The following is a 24,687-nucleotide window of genomic DNA, read 5'->3' on the forward strand; positions in this document are numbered from 1 at the left end:
ATATCAAACGCGGAACGAATGCTTTTTTTCGTGCGACAGTATTACTCTGCCAAAAAAGAGAGATCCATTTCGATTTTAAGAACCATACCTTCCACATTACTCCTGTGTCACCATCATAGGCTGCGGACACTAGAGATATGTTGCAGCACGCTACACTGGCAGCTTCAAGCAAGAAATGGAGGACCCAAGTACAAGAGCCTTCGGTCACGAAAATATCCCAGAATTTGTCATTAATATTTTCGTATAATTTTGGTAGCAGAGTTAGAGTGAAAATCAGGCTGCAACCTGTTGAGATCCACTCAAATCCGTTCTTTTCAGTCAGCCTACAATATGAGCGATCTTTATGTAAATCTTTTTGCGTGTTATTTACTGATTCTTGGATAAAATTTTCTGATCTTTTTTTAAAAAAAATTAATCATCATTAACGGGCACACTTATTAAGATATCTTTCTGAAATTTGGCTTAATTACTCCTTGGGAATGTTTGTAAGGTGTAATAGGCATTTTTTATTTTATTCATTAATTGCTACAATAATCGTGACCAAAAACACATGACCAAACTAAATGTTCGTTTCCAACGTCCGCCATTTCATTATATTGTCAAACTTCAAAAACCTATACTATTTCCCTGAGCACAACATTTTATGCTTTAAGAAAATTTTCTTGGTTTCAGGACAAGATTTGCATACTGCAGGACTTCCGTCGTGGACACATCACATTTTGGACAGATCTACTTTAACTTTGCGGATGAAGAGTTAAATGTTGACTGGATTTCTTTAAAAAATAAGAACACTTGGTGCAAGAATCAACAAACAATATGCACAAAAGATTCACGTTGTTTGCTTCATTAGTTTTTCCAAAAAAATCGTAAAAATCGCTTATGTTACAGGCTGACTGAGGAGAATGGGACCTTAACGCGTTAACGTATTGTTTGGAGACATTCCGGATTCTTCACGCTTCGAACGTCTATATGTACAGAAATATAATTAAACTGCCAAATACCACAAATAATCTCATTCGAAGATGAGGTTTCCAAGTCAAACGAATCCATCACGACTACGTTGTTTATTTAACAGCCCTCCATGATATAAGACTCACCTTTGCTTTAACACTATTTCTCCGACAGTGTACCTCGGAAATTCCCCGACCGACTGAGAGGCAGATTCCGCCGGTGAACGAGAGCGCACCCGGAAAAAGACACAAACTCAACACGTACTAGATTGTTACTAACTAATGGTAATCAGCAGACTAAATGCCTGCAGCTTGAACTCCGAGTGGAGCACTTAGCGACGAGTATGCCGGAGACAACGTGTTGTGCAGTTCCTTCAGTGACCCTGGGATGCACCAGCCTTTCCTATCAGCTTCCTGTGGTTACAAACTAAACAGCCAGTCAGTGTATGCTCTGAAGAAAGCGCCGCACAGAAGCTGACATAGCTTACAGCTTTTGAAAGAGCTGTGTTAGACCAGTCCTGCCGACAATGAATAACTCATGCGACTGATGTTTGGTGTTCACGTAGTACGAAATGCGTTCCATCTCGTAAAATAAGATTGGAATCTATTAATTAACCTTCACAAAAGAGTATAATTTGATGTTTAATCATCACATCAGAAACACGGTAGATAAATAGATCTGCAGGGTACCTGTAGAATCTTGGATATTTTCCGACTGTGATTTCTGCGCATACATGTTTTGTGCAGTAGGAAGAGTTCTGTTGTAATGTTTTTAACATTAGTTTTCTTAGCCAAGGCGCATTTGTTAGGTGTGATGTTCACGAACCTCAGAAAGCAGCTACCACCCCTACCGTCTTATATGTGGAAATTGCGATGTCGTCCCTTACGACTCAGCAGTTCTGTTGGGATGCGGACACGGTGGAGTGGATAACTTCTTACATCACAACCGAAATTATAAAAGATAATCTAATTTAATTGTCTCTTGCAGCTCATATCGCCTGCTCACGTCACGTACGTTCTGCGGACGTGATCTCGTCTCTGACGAATCAAAATGGTTCAAATGACTCTGAGCACTATGGGACTTAACATCTGAGGTCATCAGTCGCCTAGAACTTAGAACTACTTAAACCTAACTAACCTAAGGACATCACACACAGCCATGCCCGAGGCACGATTCGAGCCTGCGACCGTAGCAGCCGCGCGGTTCCGGACTGAACCTGCTAGAACCGCACGGCCACAACGGCCGACTCTGACGATTCAGCTAAATAGCTTTCGTTAAATAACAAGTTTGTAGAGCCTTGCGTCCTACCCCTTGGTGCTTCAAAAAGAGCAGCTAGGGACAACCGTAGGTATTAAATGGGAATGGCTTCCAATTTAATGTGAACGTGTTCCGATGGGTACTGATCCGAAGAGAGCACGCCAGGCTTTGACCACCACATCCGAAGCCCTACCCACGGATTCTTAATGAGGTAATTTTGTCGCCGGTTACCACTTTAATCTTTCCTCGTAATACGGACTTCACAGTATTTAGGCAACTATGATTACCTTCTCCTTTTGGGCAATTGTTTACTGTTTCTGAGAATTTAAATTCCTCTGCATCTTACTAAATTAAACCCAAATCGTATTCCGTGACACGTAAAATGGTTGAATCTTCTTTTTAATTCCTAAACATCCTACGGTGTCTCAACTGGAGGTTGTTATTTTGACATTTGTGCTCTAGGAAGTGATAAACAAATTATACGGAGCCTATACTACCTTTATATAAATTTCACCACCGACTGACAATAATAATGTTAGGCCTTCCCTCCTCCTCTCACTATTAAGATCAGTTCAAAAAAGATCAGCCTAATTTTTCTTGGTTCGGTCTAGAAAGGAAAGTTGTGATCTTCAAAGACCACAGCAAGACAACGGATTTCTGTAGCCGCTGTCAGAGTTGTACAGAAATTATCATGAAACTTAGGGACGACTAATTTCAGTGCCCAGCGTTACTCGGGGTGTTCAGTATCTGATTGGCCCTGTGCGTTGTTGATGCTCATGGCGGATGCAAGCTGGTTAGGAAACTGCAATCGCTTTAAATCTAAGGGCACATTTCAGTCACTGGTTGCCAACGGAATGTGACCAATGAATTCACCTTCAACTGAATGGAAAAGTTACTAGTTGCGCCGCCTGTTGTTACATTTTGCGGTAAGTATCTCACTGCATTTTTGCGAGAATTCGTTTTCTATTGTAGCAGCTCGGTTTTCCATTTCAGGTAGGGTTGGACAGCCACGTACTGAAGATAATTCGTCCTCTACGCCTGCGTTTCCACGGTATACATCACAAAAAGCGCTTGTGTCACGTCTACAAAAGGGTCCGTGTTTGTCAGGCAATGGCAAGACTCGTGTCTGCAATGATGTCCATACTTCTGGGTATGAAGACCCATTAAAAATGTACCATATGGGACACAGCACATACAAACTTTGATAGATTTAAGGCAGAGGGGAAACATGTGCTTGAGAAAAGCCTTCAACGACTGTCTGGACGGTTGGTAGAGCTGTTGGCATAATTATGCTGCTAGCAGCGATGTTTCATGCACCGTTGTTAATAGTTGGGAGGTTACTGTTGTTGCTCGGCATAGCCATCTCCTCAGCCAACCACTGTGGGTTATATTTTGTAACATGCCGAAATCGTCATCGCAAAAGCCAGTCCATCTGTATAAAATGAAACTTCCTGACTGATTTCCTGATTCTTCATCGCTCGGGATTTCCTCCGTCCTGGGAGTGGCTGTTCGTGGTGTTCATCATTTCATCATCATTCGGAAAAAGAGGCGAGACTGGATAGTGGAAAGATTGGAAATTTGTACGGGCGCTGATAACTACGCAGTTGAGCGCCACCACAAGCGAAATGTCGTCGTCTTCACCGTTAAGAACAGAAACTTCAAATTAGGAGAGTGTTGATCTTATACTGTAGGCATCGTTTAAATAGGTATTTTTTTTTGAATTTCTATCCCTAAGGAGCTGAGAGGTTTTTCTGAAAATATATTGCTATTAAGGCAATTTTGAAGTTAAAACTACGAAAATTGGTATTTGGTTTCTCGGCCAAAAATTAATTCATCCCCAGAGCGTTTGAAGTAGTGGATGAAAGTTTTTTTTAAAATAAATCATTGTTAAAGGTCTAGTAAAGCGAAGTTAAAGCTACTTAAGTGAAGAATGATATTTCTCTTCTCGTGTAGAAATAAAGAATACCTGTTGGTGTTGTTTACGTAATTAAACTCCTGAAAGTGTGAAACAGGGATGAACAGTTAAATGTAAATATTTCACTGTGAAATCATAATCGCTTTTTGGTGAGAAGTACGTTCGGAAAGCACCATGCTTTTATGGCCTTAATTAGTGTAAAAAGTTTAGAAGCTCTTGCAGCTCGTGAATTAAAGATAGCTACTTAAGTCACCGCGAGACGTCGGCTTTGTCAGAATTGCATTAACTTTTCAGCAGACCTTACATACGTTTATTAAATTATTTTTATTGTAATTGCTACGCAAACTAACCATTACTTATGACAAAATGGGTACCACTTCAAATCCTATTGAATGTACAGGAATCTCAGTCTGAGATAAGAGAACGTAGTACCGGGTGTAAAACGCGCTACTAACGACAGAACCAGTTACGCGATTTCTCTCTGTTTCAAATCGCTATTTGAAATTGAATTAAATCCGTTGGAAGATTTTAATTGTGCGAAGACTGGCAGCCATGTAAAGGGTCACTTTTTTTTATAGTGTGTAGATTTATACATGAAGAATGTCTCAGCAATACACAACTTCGAGTAAAGAAAAAAAGCTTCCTACATTGTACGCGAGTGGAGCTGCAGACGCTAAGCTAGTTTGATTATAAAAGGAGGCGCTCAGTGCAAAATGTTGTGTGCGATTTGTTTGTGATACTTGTTGCCATCTTCCTTGTGGTAGCCACTTGTTCGGGTGTTTAAATGTAACTGATAAAGCCAGGTTCAGGGTTCAAATGGTTGAAATGGCTCTGAGCACTATTTTTCAACCTCAGCTGTGGTCTCTTTATTGTATTACTTTTAGTGTAAACATCACTCTCACAACAAAGTGCATTTAGACTCAACATTATGCGTGTTATGTATTGATTTTCGTTATTTGTATCATGTGCCTGTTCATAGCAAGTAGTTTTCCTTCCATGCAGAGACAGCGTAATTCCGGTTTGTCGGACACTATTTACAGTGATAGCTTATGTTTTTCGTTCTCCATTTCCTCAATCCCCGACTGTATTTAAATTTAGTCTGTATGACATCTAACTTACAGCTCAACAGTGGCGGCTCATGATTAATACAAAAGGTTCAAATGGCTTTAAGCACTATGGGACTTAACATCTGAGGTCATCAGTCCCCTAGACTTAGAACAAACTTAAACCTAACCAACCTAAGGACATCATACACATCCATGCCCGAGGCAGGATTCGAACCTGCGACGGTAGCAGTCGCGCCGTTCCGGACTGAAGCGCCTAGAACCGCTCGACCACAACTGCCGGGAGGTGCAGGGTTTCACCGACCTAGTTTGGACTAGTTTGGACTTGCCACAGGTGATCAGTTTTCCCAGCTAGTGAGCGTCTTTAGCAACAGTAATTGCCCAGGCTGAGAACGAAGGCGTTATTCGAGTTCCTGAACAGTCGTGTGTTCGGTTTGTAGGATACCTCCACGGATGCTCTGGAGGTGAAATTCATCGCGCGTGTCCACAGTGGGCCTGTACCGCGGAGCACTGCTTACGATTTGCAAAACCTTGCTACGAACGACCGGGAGGCAGCGCAGATATGTCGGAGCTGCACAGCCCGAGACTGCAGAACCACAGTCCGGTGGTGTGTGGGGTATAGATGTAGAGGGGATGATGGTGCAGAATTCGCGCAGGTGCCTGACGCCACCCCCGTGTGCAGGTGCGTGGACGCGCTGCTGAGCCGCGGCGCAGACCCGGACGCGCTGACGGCGCCCGCCGGCTCTTCGGCGCTGCACCTGTCGGCGCAGGCGGGCCACGCAGAGTGCGCGCGGCTGCTGGCCAGGCACGGCGCGCTGCTCGACCGCCGCGACGCCGCCGGCTTCTCGGCGCTCTACACGGCGGCGCAGCGCGGACACCACCAGGTCGTCGACGTGCTGCTGCGCCACGGCGCCCGCGCCTCGCTGCGCAACACCGCCGGCAACACCGCGCTCCACATCGCCGCGCAGGAAGGTACGTTCGCCACTTACCGCGACAAACACGTTCCCCTCCCAAATATCACCTTACACTGCGCCACAGCCTCCCAACCTGGGGGAATTACGCCCTCAGGGGTAAAACTAAATGACTCTGTTCTGCTTCTCACAGAACTAAATTATTTCCCGAAGATCATTACTACTATCATTATTCTGTAACACACTAATAATGCTCATACACAATGAAGCGCCAAAGAAACTAGTACAAATGCTTATAATGAAGGGCCCTCGCGAGCACGCAGAAGTGGTGCAACACGACGTGGCATAGACTCGACTAATGTCTGCAGTAGTGCTGGAGGAAACTGACACCATGAATCCCGCAGCGCTGTCCATCAATCGGTAAGAGCACGACAGGGTGGAAAATTCTTCTGAACAGCACGTTGCAACGTATCCCAGATACCCTCAATAATGTTCTTGTCTGGGGAGTTTGGTGGCCAGCGGAAGTGTTCAAGCCCAGACGAGGGCTCCTGAAGCCACTCTGTAGCAATTCTGGACATGTGGGGTAGAATTTCCAAAGTCCGTCAGAATGCACAATGGACACGATTGGATGCAGGTCATCAAACAAGATTCTTACGTGATTCTCACCTGTCAGAGTCGTATCTAGAGGTATCGTGGGTCCCATGTCATTCCAACTGCACACGCCACACGCGAGCCTTCACCAGTCTGAACATCCCCTGCTGACATACAAGGTCAATGGATTCTCGAGGTTGTCTCCATAGCAGTACACGTCCATCCCCTCGATACAATTTGAAACGAGGCTCGTCCGACCAGGCAAAATGTTTCCAGTCATCAACAGTCCAATGTCGGTGTTGGCAGGCCCATACGAGGCGTACGTCGTGCACTCTTCAAGGGCATACGAAGGTTATATAAATGACTTTTCGTTCAATGGTTCGCACGCTGACACGTCTTGATGGCCCATCATTGAAATCTGCAGCAGTTTGCGGAAGGCTTGCACTTCTGTCGCGTTGAAAGATTCCCTTTAGTCGTCGTCGTTCCCGTTCCTGCAGGATCTCTTTCCAGTTCACCGGTTTTGGAGATTTAATGTTTTTCCGGGTCCCTGATATTCACGGTACACTCCTGAAATTGCCGTACAGGAAAATCCCCACTTCATCGCTACCTCAAAAATTTTGTGCCCCGTCGCTTATGCGCCGACTGTAACACCACGTTTAAACTCACTAAAATCTTGTTAACCTGTCACTGTAGTAGCAGTAACAGAACAACTGCGCCAGATTCTTGTCTTATATAGGCATTGCCGACCGCAGCGCCGTATTCAGCCTGTTTACGTATCTCTGTATTTGAGACTTATGCCTGTACCAATTTCTTTGGCGCTTCAGTTTAACTTATCAATAACTACTTCTCAGTCAGTAGGATTAATTTGGTAGTGTCAGGTTGCTCATATAGTCCACTCTATACACATACATGTTGTGCTTTGTCCGTACATTGCTGATGATAAAAGTGAGACATTAGAGGGTGACAATTATTGAGCCACAGGAAATAAAATCATCACTTCTGAGCGGTTCGCATTACTACCTTCAAACTATACTGTTTGCCGCGAGACATGATGGAAATTAGTTTGGTTTGGCTTAGTGACGAAACCCACTTTCATTTGAATAGGTTCGTCAGTAAGCAAAATTGGCGCATTTGGGAGACTGACAATTCGCATTTCACGATTGAGAAGGTGTAACCGCCACCCCCCCCCCCCCCCCCCCGCCCCCCACTTATCGACCTTAATCACAGTGAAAAATTAAACCGCGTGTACCTAACGGAAATTTGGGAAAAGCAATCGTCACCGAAGTTAATTTGTCGGTAAAGGAGGAGGAAAGGGTTACGTCTAAATGAAAGGAAAAATGCATATGAAACTGGTGGAAATTAATTTTGAAAAGGGATAAAGTTAATAAAGAAAGTAAACGTGCGGCCGTTACGTTAACAATTAACGAGCGGTAATTAGATATTAGAGATTTGGGGGAAATTACGGTCGCCAGTCCTATGGACAATTACTATAGTAACTGAAAAAGAAAGGTTATTGCACATACACTTAGCTCTAAAAGCGTGGCAACTGAAGGTTGTCACGTGTTGTGTGAAAACTGAATGTTTGTCAGAAGTAATAAATTTCGCTACACTCTGACTTAATTTAGCAAAAGAATTAATAAAACCTGAAAATTGAAAGTTAATTTAGACGGAAATTAATAGTGAGTCTTGTTTCTGAAGCACTACGAAATTCAATAAAATAAGGTTAGTATCGGCATTCCTCAACAAGCATTTCAAAGCTACTTGAACCTACGCAATTTAGAAATAAGATTCAACTTTGAACTTGAATTTAATGATTCTGACAATTGACAATAGTAAAATTTAGTACGTACTAAGCTGAGCTGTAGTCACAGGTAAGCTAAAGTATGGTAACAAAACTCGCACTCATAATTTGTGCTTCCGTAATCTAAATATTGCAGCCAGCTATGAATACTTTAACTGAACTTTGAAATTAAAGTAGTGAAATGGAATAATGTTACCTTATTCTGGCGTTTGAATTTCAGCGACACTCGGGTTCATTCCGGAAAAGGGAGGGACCCTGCTTGGTAATGCAATTGGGACAAACGTTCATGCTAAGTTGCTGTAATTATACACTCCTGGAAATTGAAATAAGAACACCGTGAATTCATTGTCCCAGGAAGGGGAAACTTTGACACATTCCTGGGGTCAGATACATCACATGATCACACTGACAGAACCACAGGCACATAGACACAGGCAACAGAGCATGCACAATGTCGGCACTATTACAGTGTATATCCACCTTTCGCAGCAATGCAGGCTGCTATTCTCCCATGGAGACGATCTTAGAGATGCTGGATGTAGTCCTGTGGAACGGCTTGCCATGCCATTTCCACCTGGCGCCTCAGTTGGACCAACGTTCGTGCTGGACGTGCAAACCGCGTGAGACGACGCTTCATCCAGTCCCAAACATGCTCAATGGGGGACAGATCCGGAGATCTTGCTGGCCAGGGTAGTTGACTTACACCTTCTAGAGAACGTTGGGTGGCACGGGATACATGCGGACGTCCATTGTCCTGTTGGAACAGCAGCAAGTTCCCTTGCCGGTCTAGGAATGGTAGAACGATGGGTTCGATGACGGTTTGGATGTACCGTGCACTATTCAGTGTCCCCTCGACGATCACCAGAGGTGTACGGCCAGTGTAGGAGATCGCTCCCCACACCATGATGCCAGGTGTTTGCCCTGTGTGCCTCGGTCGTATGCAGTCCTGATTGTGGCGCTCACCTGCACGGCGCCAAACACGCATACGATCATCATTGGCACCAAGGCAGAAGCGACTCTCATCGCTGAAGACGACACGTCTCCATTCGTCCCTCCATTCACGCCTGTCGCGACACCACTAGAGGCGGGCTGCACGATGTTGGGGCGTGAGCGGAAGACGGCCTAACGGTGTGCGGGACCGTAGCCCAGCTTCATGGAGACGGTTGCGAATGGTCCTCGCCGATACCCCAGGAGCAACAGTGTCCCTAATTTGCTGGGAAGTGGCGGTGCGGTCCCCTACGGCACTGCGTAGGATCCTACGGTCTTGGCGTGCATCCGTGCGTCGCTGCGGTCCGGTCCCAGGTCGACGGGCACGTGCACCTTCCGCCGACCACTGGCGACACCATCGATGAACTGTGGAGACCTCACGCCCCACGTGTTGAGCAATTCGGCGGTACGTCCACCGGCCTCCCGCATGCCCACTATACGCCCTCGCTCAAAGTCCGTCAACTGCACATACGGTTCACGTCCACGCTGTCGGGGCATGCTACCAGTGTTAAAGACTGCGATGGAGCTCCGTATGCCACGGCAAACTGGCTGACACCGACGGCGGCGGTGCACAAATGCTGCGCAGCTAGCGCCATTCGACGGCCAACACCGCGGTTTCTGGTGTGTCCGCTGTGCCGTACGTGTGATCATTGCTTGTACAGCCCTCTCGCAGAGTCCGGAGCAAGTATGGTGGGTCTGACACACCGGTGTCAATGTGTTCTTTTTTTCCATTTCCAGGGGTGTAAATTAATGGCTGCAGGAACATTTTGTAAATGAATAGACTAATGCCTATTGGCGCTGTTGACCTTGGGTTGAGAAGTGGGTAAAGTTGCCTCGAGCGTCCCATAGCCCAGCAGAGAATGCCGTAGACGTGATGTGCCATACGAGATAGGTGTCTAACGTGGTGCCCAAGTGCCTGATTATCTTTATCCACGGTACTGGTGTGCTACGGACGTCAAGTTGGCGTGCGACGATTGGGACGAGGCACTGGGTAAAGATGATGGCCTCAATTTTGGCCTGGGTAGTATACCAAAGAGTCTGTGGTGGCCTAGGCGGTGAATTCGTCCTATACTCATTGTAGTTGCCATTGAGGCATTCAGGGGCTCCTGCCCTTACTCTGGAGTTTTGTATATTGACATATAGGTACAGCTGAGTTGTTCTGGCATGTGGCATGTCAGTTTTGAAGAGTACATATAACTCTGATCTTAGTAAAGATCCCTCCCATGGGACATCTGTTTTGATGTGAGGACGCGCAGACAGTCCTGATCCAGTGCCACGTGGAAGGATCGCCCCCCTGCAGGTATGATTAGAATAGTTGGACATGTGACACGGGGACTGAAGACTAGAAGTCCGTAGAAGATGCCGTCATAGTACACGGTATCAAAACCTCACTGCGTCAGCTTCTCACTATTGGCCCATTTGCGGGGGGTAAGAGAGAGAGAGAGAGAGAGTGACAGAGATGTTAAATATACTGTTTGACAGAAAAGTGAAGCATCTCATCTGGAAGATATGGCTCGACGTCAGTGTAACATCAGACAAGCTCAATCGGCGGTAATGTAAATGATTAGAGTTGCAATTCTCTGTGACAAATAGAATGGTCATAGGAGTGCATCAGGGTTTTGTATCTTCAGTGATCAGGCCTGGTAGGGTATAAAGGGTGATTTTCTCCACCGTGTGCAAACTCCAGAGATTGATCGGTGAGAAGATACAGGACAAAAATGGTGTCATCAACTTATGTCGGGAAATGCATGGTTTCCATGCTAGAAACAATTTATTCAATCATACATTATTACAGAGACTGCGGTCTAATACGCGCTGTACCATGCAAAGATAGTTACCGTGTTTGTTGAAAATGGTTTCCATGTGCCTGAACCCATGCGTGTACGCGCCGTAGCATGTTCTGGTTCTCACGTTCACATCGGCCAGACTGCATCCGAGTAGTGTCAAAGGTAGCATGAATACGCCGTTCCAGTGTCTCCACATCTGGAATGGGCTCTGCATAAACGATATTTTTTAGATGGCCCCGTAACCAGAAATTTCAATGGCTGAGATCCGATGAACGAGCAGGCCATGCAACTGAACCCCTCTCGGCCGACTCATCGACCCGGGAAGATAAGATTGAGATTGGGCCGGATGTTAACGACTAAGTGGGCTGGAGCAACATCATGTAGCAGCCACATAACCTTTCGAATCGTTAATGGCACTTCTTCCAGCAGGGGAGGCAAAGTCACCCGTAAGAAACGCCGGTGGTTCCGGCCTGTTAGGCGACTTGTAAGGAATACTGGTCTCAAAATTCGGTCGCCAATTATCCCGACCCACGAATTCCAGCGGCACCGGCGCTGACGATTACCTGTCATCATACGATGACGGTTCCGCATACTAACACACGGATGACTGTTACGAAAACAGACGACACCACTCCGTGTAAAGATGGCCTCATTTGTGAATAGGATGGATAAGACGAATCTCGGAATCGTTGTTGCCTGCTGAAGAACCCACTGACAAAACTGCTCCAGACGTGGGAAGTCCGTCGCCGATAAGCCCTGCACACGCTCTAAGTGATACAGAAAGTAAGAATTGTCATGGAGAACGTTCCACGCCGTCGTCTGGCTTACCCAGCACTAGTGGGCCAATTGCCTGGTACTGACGCGGAGGTTGCCTTCCACAGTATTAATCACATTTTCCTCAAAGTCTGGTGTCCGAACATTCTGGTACGACCTTCATGATTTCCGGCTTCCTGAAACGACCCTGTCTCAAACAAACGGGGAAACACTGTTTCAAGCATTGAATCCTGTGACCGTTGTTGCTGGGAAAGGTCTCTGATACAACCTTGGTGCCCGACGCCCGTTGCCATTTGCCTTTCCGTAAGTAAACACCACGTCGGCAAATTCTCGATTCGAATACGGAACCACTGCGAACAACGCTGTATCACATCCAATATTAGGTGAGTCAGCAAGAGAAGTGAATCGGACACATTATTACCAGTTACTACGACACGAGAGGGTGCTAGGGCATAACATAAGAGGAACAGTACCACTTCCAACGAGGAAACCATTTCTACTGAAACTGTGGCTGGATAGTACAGTGCATATTAGACCGCAGTATTTGTAACAAAGTATGATTGCATAAATGCCTTCCAGCATCGAAATCATGCATTTCCGTACATAAGTTCCGTATCCTCTCATCGAACAGTCCCTAGAGTTAGTCCACGAACCCACGCGAATTGTAAATGGTTGCGAAAACACACTTGACCTCTTAGCCACAAACAATCCAGAGCTGATAGAGAGCATCATGACTGATACAGGGATTAGTGATCACAAGGTCATTGTAGCTAGGCTCAATACCATTTCTTCCAAATCCATCAGAAACAAACGCAAAATAATTTTATTTAAAAAAGCGGATAAAGTGCCACTAGAAGCCTTCCTAAAAGACAATTTCCATTCCTTCCGAACTGACTATGTGAATGTAGACGAGATGTGGCTCAAATTCAAAGATATAGTAGCAACATCAACTGAGATATTCATACCTCATAAATTGGTAAGAGATGGAACGGATCCCCCGTGGTACACAAAAAAGGTCCGAACGCTGTTGCAGAGGCAACGGAAAAAGCATGCGAAGTTCAGAAGAACGCGAAATCCCGAAGATGGGCTAAAATTTACAGACGCGCGAAATTTGGCACGTACTTCGATGCGAGATGCCTTTAACAGGTTCCACAACGAAACATTGTCTCGAAATTTGGTAGAAAATCCGAAGAAATTCTGGTCGTATGTAAAGTACACAAGCGGCAAGACGCACTCAATACCTTCGCTGCGCAGTGCCGATGGTACTGTTACCGACGACTGTGTCGCTAAAGCGGAGTTATTGAACGCAGTTTTCCGAAATTCCTTCACCAGGGAAGACGAATGGAATATTCCAGAATTTGAAACACGAACATCTGCTAGCATGAGTTTCTTAGAAGTAGATACCTTACGGGTTGCGAAGCAACTCAAATCGCTTGATATGGGCAAGTCTTCAGGTCCAGATTGTATACCGATTAGGTTCCTTTCAGATTACGCTGATACTATAGCTCCCTACTTAGCACTCATATACAACCGCTCGCTCACCGATAGATCTGTACCTACAGATTGGAAAATTGCGCAGGTCGCACCAGTGTTCAAGAAGGTTAGTAGGAGTAATCCATTTAACTACAGACCTACATCATTGACGTCGGTTTGCAGTAGGGTTTTGGAGCATATACTGTATTCAAACATTATGAATCACCTCGAAAGGAACGATCTATTGACACGTAATCAGCATGGCTTCAGAAAACATCGCTCTTGTGCAACGCACCTAGCTCTTTATTCGCACGAAGTAATGGCCGCTATCGACAGCGGATCTCAAGTTGATTCCGTATTTCTAGATTTCCGGAAAGCTTTTGACACCGTTCCTCACAAGCGACTTCTAATCAAGCTGCGGACCTATGGGGTATCGTCTCAGTTGTGCGACTGGATTCGTGATTTCCTGTCAGGAAGGTCGCAGTTCGTAGTAATAGACGGCAAATCATCGAGTAAAACTGAAGTGATGTCAGGTGTTCCCCAGGGAAGCGTCCTGGGACCTCTGCTGTTCCTGATCTATATAAATGACCTGGGTGACAATCTGAGCAGTTCTCTTAGATTGTTCGCAGATGATGCTGTAATTTACCGTCTAGTAAGGTCATCCGAAGACCAGTATCAGTTGCAAAGCGATTTAGAAAAGATTGCTGTATGGTGTGCCAGGTGGCAGTTGACGCTAAATAACGAAAAGTGTGAGATGATCCACATGAGTTCCAAAAAAAATCCGTTGGAATTCGATTACTCGATAAATAGTGCAATTCTCAAGGCTGTCAATTCAGCTAAGTACCTGGGTGTTAAAATTACAAACAACTTCAGTTGGAAGGACCACATAGATAATATTGTCGGGATGGCGAGCCAAAGGTTGCGTTTCATTGGCAGGACACTTAGAAGATGCAACAAGTCCACTAAAGAGACAGCTTACACTACACTCGTTCGTCCTCTGTTAGAATATTGCTGCGCGGTGTGGGATCCTTACCAGGTGGGATTGACGGAGGACATCGAAAGGGTGCAAAAAAGGGCAGCTCGTTTTGTATTATCACGTTATAGGGGAGAGAGTGTGGCAGATATGATACACGAGTTGGGATGGAAGTCATTACAGCACAGACGTTTTTTGTCGCGGCGAGACCTTTTTACGAAATTTCAGTCACAACTCTATCTTCCGAATGCGAAAATATTTTGTTGATCCCAACCTACATAGGTAGGAATGATCATCAAAATAAAATAAGAGAAATCAGAGCTCGAACGGAAAGGTTTAGGTTTCTCCCGCTCGCTGTTCGGGAGTGGAATAATAGAGAGATAGTATGATTGTGGATCGATGAACCCTCTGCCAAGCACTTAAATGTGAATTGCAGAGTAGTCATGTAGATGTAGAGTTCGTACACGGCGGAAACCCTCACCCTCTAAAAGAGGCCAGCCAGTGTGGACGAATGGTTCTACGCGCTTCAGTCTGGAACCGCGCTACCGCTACGGTCGCAAGTTCGATTCCTGCCTCGGGCATAGATGTGTGTGATGTCCTTAGGTTAGTTAGGTTTGAGTAGTTCGAAGTTCTAGGGGACTGATGACCTCATATGTTAAGTCCCATAGTGCTCAGTGCCATTTAAACCATTTTTGAACCTGTATAATGGGGCGCGAACAGCATCACGTCTTGAGTGCTCACTGAAAAGGACACGGAGATACCATACACTAGGGTAAAAATCGTAGAGGGAGACCAAGAGATGAATACACTAAGCAGATTCAGAAGGATGTAGGTTGCAGTAGGTACTGGGAGATGAAGCAGCTTGCACAGGATAGAGTAGCATGGAGAGCTGCATCAAACCAGTCTTAGGACTGAAGACAACAACAACAACAACAACAACAATGTGAAACAAAGTTATCAGCATCTGACTGAAAGGGATCTCATTCTGTGTGCAGTTGTCCGTCTGACTGAACCATACAATATCCAGATTTGTGGGGCATTTGAGTGTGATCATGGGTAAATGATGGACTGCACGGGAACGTGAGGGCAGGAATATTCGTAGTCAAGATTCCGAAGGACCGCGTCTGACCACAATAAAGGAGAAACACCGTATTGTGCAGCAAACTCATCATAACCGCTTCTCATTTGCGCCTTCCATCCCAAAACAAATAATGGACTCCTTGCAACATTCTGTGTCATTCCACACAATTTGTCAGTGACCAGCAGCAGCTGGTGGACTAAGGAGTTACCGTCCCATGCGTCAGGCCGCCATTAAGACGACACAGACGACTCCACGTGGAGTACTGTCACGACTGTACAGCATTGACTGTTGATAAGTACAGCTGCATTGTGTTCAGTGATAAATCGTGATTCTGCACTATCCCGTATGGCCATTTTCGGTGAGTATGGTGGCGACCTGGTGAGAGATCCCATTCTTCCAAAGTTCCAGAGAAGCACAGCGTGTTTGTGTTGGCGTTACAGTGTGGGAAGCCCTCTGGTATGAGTAAAAGTCACGGTTGATAGCGACTGAGGGAATGCTGACGACACAATGGTACGTCACAAACAGTCTGTCGTCATTTGTGACCCCTCATGCGACAGTATTGTGCTACCACTTTTCAACAGAAGAATGCTCGTACACACATCGCACTTGTGTCTATGAACTATCTTCGTGATATTGAGGGACTCCTGTGACCAGAAATATCCCCAGATTTGTTCTCAATAATTATATGTGGGACGAGCTGGGATGTAAACTTCATCTTAGTGCCAGTATCCAAAATAAAGATAGAAATAAAACAGTTGTGGACCGAAGTGCCTCAGGGGAGCATATAACGGCTTTAACACCGTTTATAACCTAATCGCACTGACAAGTGGGCTCATGCTGTCAAGTTCATTATGGATTTCATTCAGTTTTATAAGCACTGAAATAACAGCACGTGCGCTCTCGGCTATTGAAATTTCATTTCGCTTACTCCTCCTGTTCTGGGGACTTCACTTCTTTTGTCACGTAGTGTAATTGCATGCTACAAGAAAGCCGTTGTCCACTGCGAGAGCGTATTTCCCCAATGTAGTCAAATATTTTATTTTCTCCAACACGCGTCTTGCGTAGTGACGATAATGTTGTTATGAATGAATGTTTTCCTTCAGCCATGTTGGGTCTTGTAGGGCAGTACCGTGAGACAAGTGTCAACTTTATCTAACGAATAATTTTATTAATACAACTTCTTAAAGTAGGTGTGTGTGACAGAATAGGTGAGAGTTTCAGCAGCCCGTCCCCTCAGTTTCAGCAGTTAAGGAATGTTTGGCTGAATTCTAAGAAGTCGTACTTATCATGCAGGTGATGAATGAAAAGAGCGTAAAAACAGTATGCACAACTGAAAATAAAGAAACTGCAGAATGGGTGTTGAGTGATTTGTGGTTAAAGCTTGTACTGACGGAATTTGCTCAAGCCTCACGTAAGGCATGTACGTGTTACGTAGTTATACAATTAAGTTAACATACAAACTCTAGTTGCCAGCTATAAAGTGATGGATTTTCAGTTAATCTCTCTCTTTGGACGTCAATTATGTCGCGTTGGATTGTAGCTAATGACCCTACTTTTCGAACCAGTTTAATTAATATTGATTGCATTTGTCAGTTATGAGATTACGGCCCTTGAGTGTGACAATTTAATAACAGAAAAGATTAGGCGCGCCAGGTGCAGGTAGGTAAATAACGTTATCATTTTACTTGCGTAAAAGTGGTGCTTTGGACTATGGCTAGTTAACTTTAGTTACCCTTTACAGAACACGAGGACAAAGCAATAGATTTCCATCACTCCAATTCAAATAAGAAAACAATGTTCTAATTATGTTAATAAGTATCTTAGGTTTCTTATTCTTGTTATGACAGCAGAGCTGCAGTGAATGTCGTTACGAATGGATGAATTGCGTATCCCGCGTGCAGCATATTGACAAGGAAATGTCGAAAGCTGGACTTCATAATTTAAGGGGAGAAAAAAAGGCACACGCAAGCTATCAGACCTATCAATCAATATGAGCTATAATGCCGATAGTACGCGGTTCTGACCTTCTAAGAGTACAGTATATAAACTTTCGCGTGCGCCGTCTTTTTTCATCCGATCAGCCGCAAATCCAAGAACGAAGTGTTGTTTTAACAACATTCTCGTATTGGTAGTCAGCAACTACATACTCTACTCCGACTGAAAAGAACTGAAATACCGAGGAGTTGTTGTGCGTCGTAAACGAGAGTTGGTAGACGTGTTTCTACATATTAAAGATGTTTCTTAAGATTTTGCGCCAGTCGCACAAGAGGGGCCCCAGAGGGGAGGATAAAAATCAGGTTTGCTTTAAATACACGCTGTAACCGTCGTGAGGGTTACCTTTAAGACTGAAGGTTGTAATTTTCTGTTACTCTAGAATGCCTTTGAGGCAACAAAAACACTATTATCAACACCTTATGGAGTTTGAACGAGGTCGCTTTGTAATAGGACTCTGATGAGCTGGATATTCCTGCTGTGATATTACAGAAAGACTTGGCAAGAATGCAGCCACTGCACACGATTGCCGGCAGCGGTGCTGACGCGAATGTTCAGTCGCAAGAAGACCTGGGCTCTGGATGGCCACGTGGCCCCAGCGAGACCAGAGACCATCGCATTCGGCGTATAGATTTGGAGCATCGTACTGCATCTGGAGCAACAATGTGAGCAGCAGTTGGCACCAAACTGACATAACGAACTGTTAAGAACTGGTTACTTCAAAGACAGCTCCGAGCCTGAAGCCCTGTCTCGTGCATTCCACCGTCCCCAAATCCGCCACTTAAACAACTTCAATGAGCTTTCACTTGACACCATGCGTGGAGGTCTGTTGTGTTTTCTAATGAAAGATGGCTCTGCCTCTGTGCCAGTGATGGCCGTGTGGTGGTCATGAGGCGGCCAGTGGAGGGCCTGCAACCAACCTGTCTGCGTGACAGACGCACTGGACCTACACCTGGAGCTATGGTCTGGTGGGAGATATCGTATAACAGGAGTACACTTGTGGTTATCCGAGGCACCCTGACGTCAGTTTTGTATGTCAGTCTGGTGATTAGACCAGTTGTTGCCATTCACGAATAGCACTGCAGGAAATTTTTCCAACAGGATAACTCTCGCCCAAATACCGTTGTTCTAACTCAACAAGCTCTACTGTGTGTCGACATGTTGCCTTGCTCGTCTCCAGATGAGCACATAAGGGACATTACCGGACGATAACTCCATCGTCATCCACAAACCTCATTAACTGGCCCTGTATTAACTGACCAAGTGCAACAGGCATGGAATTCCATCCAACAAACCGGCAACCCGACACCTGTACCACACAATGTATGTACCTTTGCATTCTTCCATTCCACTTCGGACGTGGGTTATTAATGTACCAGCATTTCACATCTGCAATTGCTTAACTCGTGCTTCCCTTAACCTGTGATCTTGCAATGTTAGCCACTTGAATACGTCAAATGTATTCCCAAAATTTCATTACTCTATATTAATTACTTTTTGGTGTTTCGACTTTTTTCCGTCAGTGTATATTCAAGTGTGCCTATTTCTTGCATGGATGGTAGCTGAGTTAACCGCCTCCCCCCATTCAATTCTGAAGCAGCACTCAGACCATACGCTGAAATTCATGCACCAAAACAAGTGAAGTCGAGCCCGCCACCACATTGGCTATTGTATTGTATGGAACTGGGGACCAGAAACGACGGAGAGGCTTCGTCTCCGCTGTAACCCTCAGTGGTTCACAACCCCACAAAAGGCTACCGCAGTCCACTCACCCCACCGCCGCCCCTCACCGAACCCAGAACCCAGTGGACAACCCCCCCCCCCCCCCCTGCCCTAACGGAACGTCTCACACTAGACGAGTGTAACCCCAATGTTTGCGTGGTAGAGTAATGATGGTGTACGCGTATGTGGAGACAGTGTACGCGCAGCAATCGCCGACATAGCGTAACTGAGGCGGAATAAGGAGAACCAGCCTGCATTCGCCTTGGCACATGAAAAACCGCCTAAAAACCATCCACAGGCTGGCCGGCACACCTGACCTCTACACTTATCCGCCGAATCACAAAACAAAACATAAGTTATCTATCATAACCTTACGCCTGCCCATAGTGTCGCTACAGCATGGAAAAACTATGAATTCTGAAACGAGAATCCATGGAGCAGCCTAGCTATTCAATAGATTTCACTCCAACCCCCACCTATTTAAACATACAAAGAAATTACATCTACAACAACATCGTCAAGGATAACTCTTATTCTATGTTCAAGGATCTAAAAATGCATGTTTTCATCTCCTCTTTGGTCTTCCTGTACTACGTTTTTATATGGCTTTGCAATTGGACAATACTTTTGAATATCTGTTATCTGTCATTCTTTCATCTGAAATGTCACTTTCTTCCGGTATACTCTTCACACCTAAGCTGAGTCCTACATCTTCATTTCAGGTGTGATCGGTCTTTCCTATCTCATACGATCGTGGAAACCTCATTTCTGATATCTGGATTCTTTCTGGTTTCTTTTTTCAAGGTCCAGAAGAACGCCAGAAAAGATTTTATGGACTGCCACTGTTGAATAAAATTTCATCACTGGCACTACACTGGCTTTCCCATGAAGGTTTTTTAATTAACTTTCATAATAGAGAACGGATTAATTTTTGATTCCATGTAACTCAAATTGCATACATTTAACTATTATCAAGGTATTTATAAACCATAATCTGTTACGCAGGTTTGCCTCGTATTAAGATTTTTGCTCTTCTCAACAGATTTCCAGTGAACGAGTTCCCCTTAGTTTTATGTATACGTATTTCAAATTATGCTTTGCTATTAAGTACTTGTTCATCAGCTACGAGTAAGTTCGTATTTGATAGTTATTATTACCTGTCAGAGCCCATACGTTTTTTCCAATTGTAAATACCATATTTATACAAGTTTAATGATGCAAGTGGTGAGGAATACCTTATATGATAGACTGATTTAAAATTATTTGCTTTTTCTTCATTTACCTCCACAACACTAAACACGGCAATGAGCAGGTGGACTTGAGATGCCTTTCTCTTTCGTAATGTCCTGTGGGCTGTCGAACCACCCAGTCAGGAGCTTCAGTATAATCTGTCAGGGCTACGATTAGATGTTAAATTATTTGTTTTTTCACTTGGGTCGTAAAAAATTACACAAGCTGTACAGGGTCATCCTCTTACAAAGTCTTGTTGGTTGTTTAAAAGCATCTTGTGTGATACAAAATTGTCTTCCTGCTACTATGTTTCTATATATCTATAATCAAGGTTTAAGTAAATTATTATTTCGATAATTATAGAAATTGTTTCTCATTGTTTAAATACTCCTATAAGAAGGACTTCATTGCTACCACCCGTGATATTGCCCATTGTACGATAAGCTTGGTATTTTCACAGTTCTTCGTTAATAGTCTCTATCTGGTCCCCCCAGGGGGCTCGCGGTCCTTTCGTGAGTACGTGCGTGGCGAGCACGGGGCCCCGAGCTATTGCAGCCTTCCTTCTTTTTCCGGGCTACATTTCCTTTCCCTTCCCCTCCTTTCCTGTCCTTCATCCTTCCCTCCGACCTCTCCTCTCCCTCTCTTGGTGTCCCTACTTATGGTGTCCCTACTTATGGTGTCCCTACTTATGGTGTCCCTACTTATGGTGTCCCTACTTATGGTGTCCCTACTTATGGTGTCCCTACTTATGGTGTCCCTACTTATGGTGTCCCTACTTATGGTGTCCCTACTTATGGTGTCCCTACTTATGGTGTCCCTACTTATGGTGTCCCTACTTATGGTGTCCCTACTTATGGTGTCCCTACTTATGGTGTCCCTACTTATGGTGTCCCTACTTATGGTGTCCCTACTTATGGTGTCCCTACTTATGGTGTCCCTACTTATGGTGTCCCTACTTATGGTGTCCCTACTTATGGTGTCCCTACTTATGGTGTCCCTACTTATGGTGTCCCTACTTATGGTGTCCCTACTTATGGTGTCCCTACTTATGGTGTCCCTACTTATGGTGTCCCTACTTATGGTGTCCCTACTTATGGTGTCCCTACTTATGGTGTCCCTACTTATGGTGTCCCTACTTATGGTGTCCCTACTTATGGTGTCCCTACTTATGGTGTCCCTACTTATGGTGTCCCTACTTATGGTGTCCCTACTTATGGTGTCCCTACTTATGGTGTCCCTACTTATGGTGTCCCTACTTATGGTGTCCCTACTTATGGTGTCCCTACTTATGGTGTCCCTACTTATGGTGTCCCTACTTATGGTGTCCCTACTTATGGTGTCCCTACTTATGGTGTCCCTACTTATGGTGTCCCTACTTATGGTGTCCCTACTTATGGTGTCCCTACTTATGGTGTCCCTACTTATGGTGTCCCTACTTATGGTGTCCCTACTTATGGTGTCCCTACTTATGGTGTCCCTACTTATGGTGTCCCTACTTATGGTGTCCCTACTTATGGTGTCCCTACTTATGGTGTCCCTACTTATGGTGTCCCTACTTATGGTGTCCCTACTTATGGTGTCCCTACTTATGGTGTCCCTACTTATGGTGTCCCTACTTATGGTGTCCCTACTTATGGTGTCCCTACTTATGGTGTCCCTACTTATGGTGTCCCTACTTATGGTGTCCCTACTTATGGTGTCCCTACTTATGGTGTCCCTACTTATGGTGTCCCTACTTATGGTGTCCCTACTTATGGTGTCCCTACTTATGGTGTCCCTACTTATGGTGTCCCTACTTATGGTGTCCCTACTTATGGTGTCCCTACTTATGGTGTCCCTACTTATGGTGTCCCTACTTATGGTGTCCCTACTTATGGTGTCCCTACTTATGGTGTCCCTACTTATGGTGTCCCTACTTATGGTGTCCCTACTTATGGTGTCCCTACTTATGGTGTCCCTACTTATGGTGTCCCTACTTATGGTGTCCCTACTTATGGTGTCCCTACTTATGGTGTCCCTACTTATGGTGTCCCTACTTATGGTGTCCCTACTTATGGTGTCCCTACTTATGGTGTCCCTACTTATGGTGTCCCTACTTATGGTGTCCCTACTTATGGTGTCCCTACTTATGGTGTCCCTACTTATGGTGTCCCTACTTATGGTGTCCCTACTTATGGTGTCCCTACTTATGGTGTCCCTACTTATGGTGTCCCTACTTATGGTGTCCCTACTTATGGTGTCCCTACTTATGGTGTCCCTACTTATGGTGTCCCTACTTATGGTGTCCCTACTTATGGTGTCCCTACTTATGGTGTCCCTACTTATGGTGTCCCTACTTATGGTGTCCCTACTTATGGTGTCCCTACTTATGGTGTCCCTACTTATGGTGTCCCTACTTATGGTGTCCCTACTTATGGTGTCCCTACTTATGGTGTCCCTACTTATGGTGTCCCTACTTATGGTGTCCCTACTTATGTTGACCCTGCTATTCTCCTGGTTCTGTTGACCTTGCAATTCGGCCTTGTTCTGTAATTCCTTCATCCTTTTGGTATTCTCTGGTCCCCTCTGGGGTTTGACCTCCATCACTAAATTTTCTTCCGTAGTGTGAGCCATTTGGGGAAGAGCACCTTACCTAGTGTCTCCGGCGTGTGCCATCATCATTGATTCCATCGTTTCCTTTACGTCGTTGTTTGACGCTAGGGTCCATAGCCAGCACGGTAGCCAGCCCGTGTGGTGGGGTCGCTATGTACCCCTTTGGTTGAGCCCCCTGAAAACACAGGGATCACACGTCTGATACCTGAGCTGTGACCTCCTCATGTAAGCCTAGGAGTGGTTGCTTGTCGTCCTGGAGCATCGGAACTCCCAGCAATGGCCGCCGTGCCAGACGGCCCTTGCTGTGGCTGGGTGGCGCCCATGAGGAGAGCCCCTGATCGGAGTGGGTGGTATCAGGGCGGACACTATGCTCATGAAACGCATAAGAGTCCACAACTCTGGCCGTTCTCTGGCCGTCTCTTTGATTGGAAAAGATTCTTCACGTGCTGCTTCCTCTGCCCCTTCCGCCTTCCCTTCCGTGGCTACCCCCTGGGAGGAGGGCCAGGCTCGTCGGCTGGGGGTGAAACCTTTCCCTCGCTATCTGGTTTGCGCCAGAACTGATGGGGATACTTTTACTCATACGAAACCTATGTTTTTTGTTGAACACATCGAAGACAAGTTTGGCGAGGTGGATTCTATCAGCAAGATGCGGTCTGGGTCGCTGTTGATTAAAACTGCTTCAGCTACCCAGTCTGCAGCTCTCCGTGCCTGTACCCATCTTGGTACGATTCCTGTGTCAATTACCCCACACCAGTCCTTGAACATGGTGCAAGGTGTAATTTTCCATAGAGACCTCCTCCTTCAATCTGATGAGGAACTTCGGGACAATCTAAGCCGGCGGGGGGTTCACTTTGTTCGGCGGGTTCAGAGGGGTCCGAAGGACAACCGCGTTGACACTGGTGCCTTTATCTTGGCCTTTGAAGGGGACACCCTCCCTGAGAAGGTCAAGATTATGGTCTATCGGTGTGACGTGAAGCCATACATCCCACCACCTATGCGATGTTTCAAGTGTTTGCGTTTTGGCCACATGTCTTCGCGCTGTTCGCAGGCCCCCCTCTGTGGTGACTGTGGACATCCGTTCCATGAGGGAAGTTCCTGTGTTCCCCCTCCTGTGTGCGTAAATTGTCGTGGGAATCATTCTTCACGGTCACTGGATTGCCCAGTGTATCAGAAAGAGAAAAAGATACAGGAGTATAAGACTCTTGATCGTCTCACCTATACCGAGGCCCGTAAAAAGTATACACGCCTTCATCCAGTGACCCTGACAACTAGTTATGCTTCAGTAGTATCTTCACCCCCTCCTCCTCATTCCTTACCCCAGTCCCGAACCCCTTTCCTCCCCCCTCCCCCTGCGGTTCCCACACCATCCCCTCCGGGCACCGCTTCCTCTCCCCGGCTGGAGAAGTGTCCTGCTTCTTCGGCGTCTGCCGGTCATGGGCGCCCCTCGCGGGATCCCCCTTCCCGGCACCTTCCAGGCCAAAGGTCTGCTGCCACGCGGCCACCACGAGAACCACGGTCTGCGGGCCCCCAGATCGCCCGCTCTCTTTCTGTTCCCGATCTTGCTGTGGCTGGTTCCATTTTGTTGC

General features: G+C 45.7%; 1 protein-coding gene and 1 long non-coding RNA gene across 7 annotated transcripts in view; one reads left to right on the plus strand and one right to left on the minus strand.

Moving 5' to 3' along the window:
- LOC126331924 (uncharacterized) overlaps window positions 1–1,227 on the minus strand; it is a 146,307-nt gene extending 145,080 nt beyond the window's left edge. The window contains exon 1 of the long non-coding RNA XR_007563565.1: window positions 1,098–1,227. This is a non-coding gene — a long non-coding RNA (uncharacterized LOC126331924). The remainder of the gene's footprint in view (window positions 1–1,097) is intronic.
- LOC126331858 (ankyrin repeat domain-containing protein 29-like) overlaps window positions 1–24,687 on the plus strand; it is a 147,045-nt gene that overhangs the window by 104,723 nt on the left and 17,635 nt on the right. For all 6 annotated transcript variants that reach the window (XM_049996532.1, XM_049996528.1, XM_049996529.1 and 3 more), the window contains one exon: window positions 5,870–6,159. In XM_049996532.1, coding sequence (XP_049852489.1) covers window positions 5,870–6,159 — 290 coding nt within the window. The remainder of the gene's footprint in view (window positions 1–5,869; window positions 6,160–24,687) is intronic.

This window comes from Schistocerca gregaria, chromosome 2 (assembly GCF_023897955.1).
Source record: "Schistocerca gregaria isolate iqSchGreg1 chromosome 2, iqSchGreg1.2, whole genome shotgun sequence".
In the NCBI taxonomy this organism is placed as follows: domain Eukaryota; kingdom Metazoa; phylum Arthropoda; class Insecta; order Orthoptera; family Acrididae; genus Schistocerca; species Schistocerca gregaria.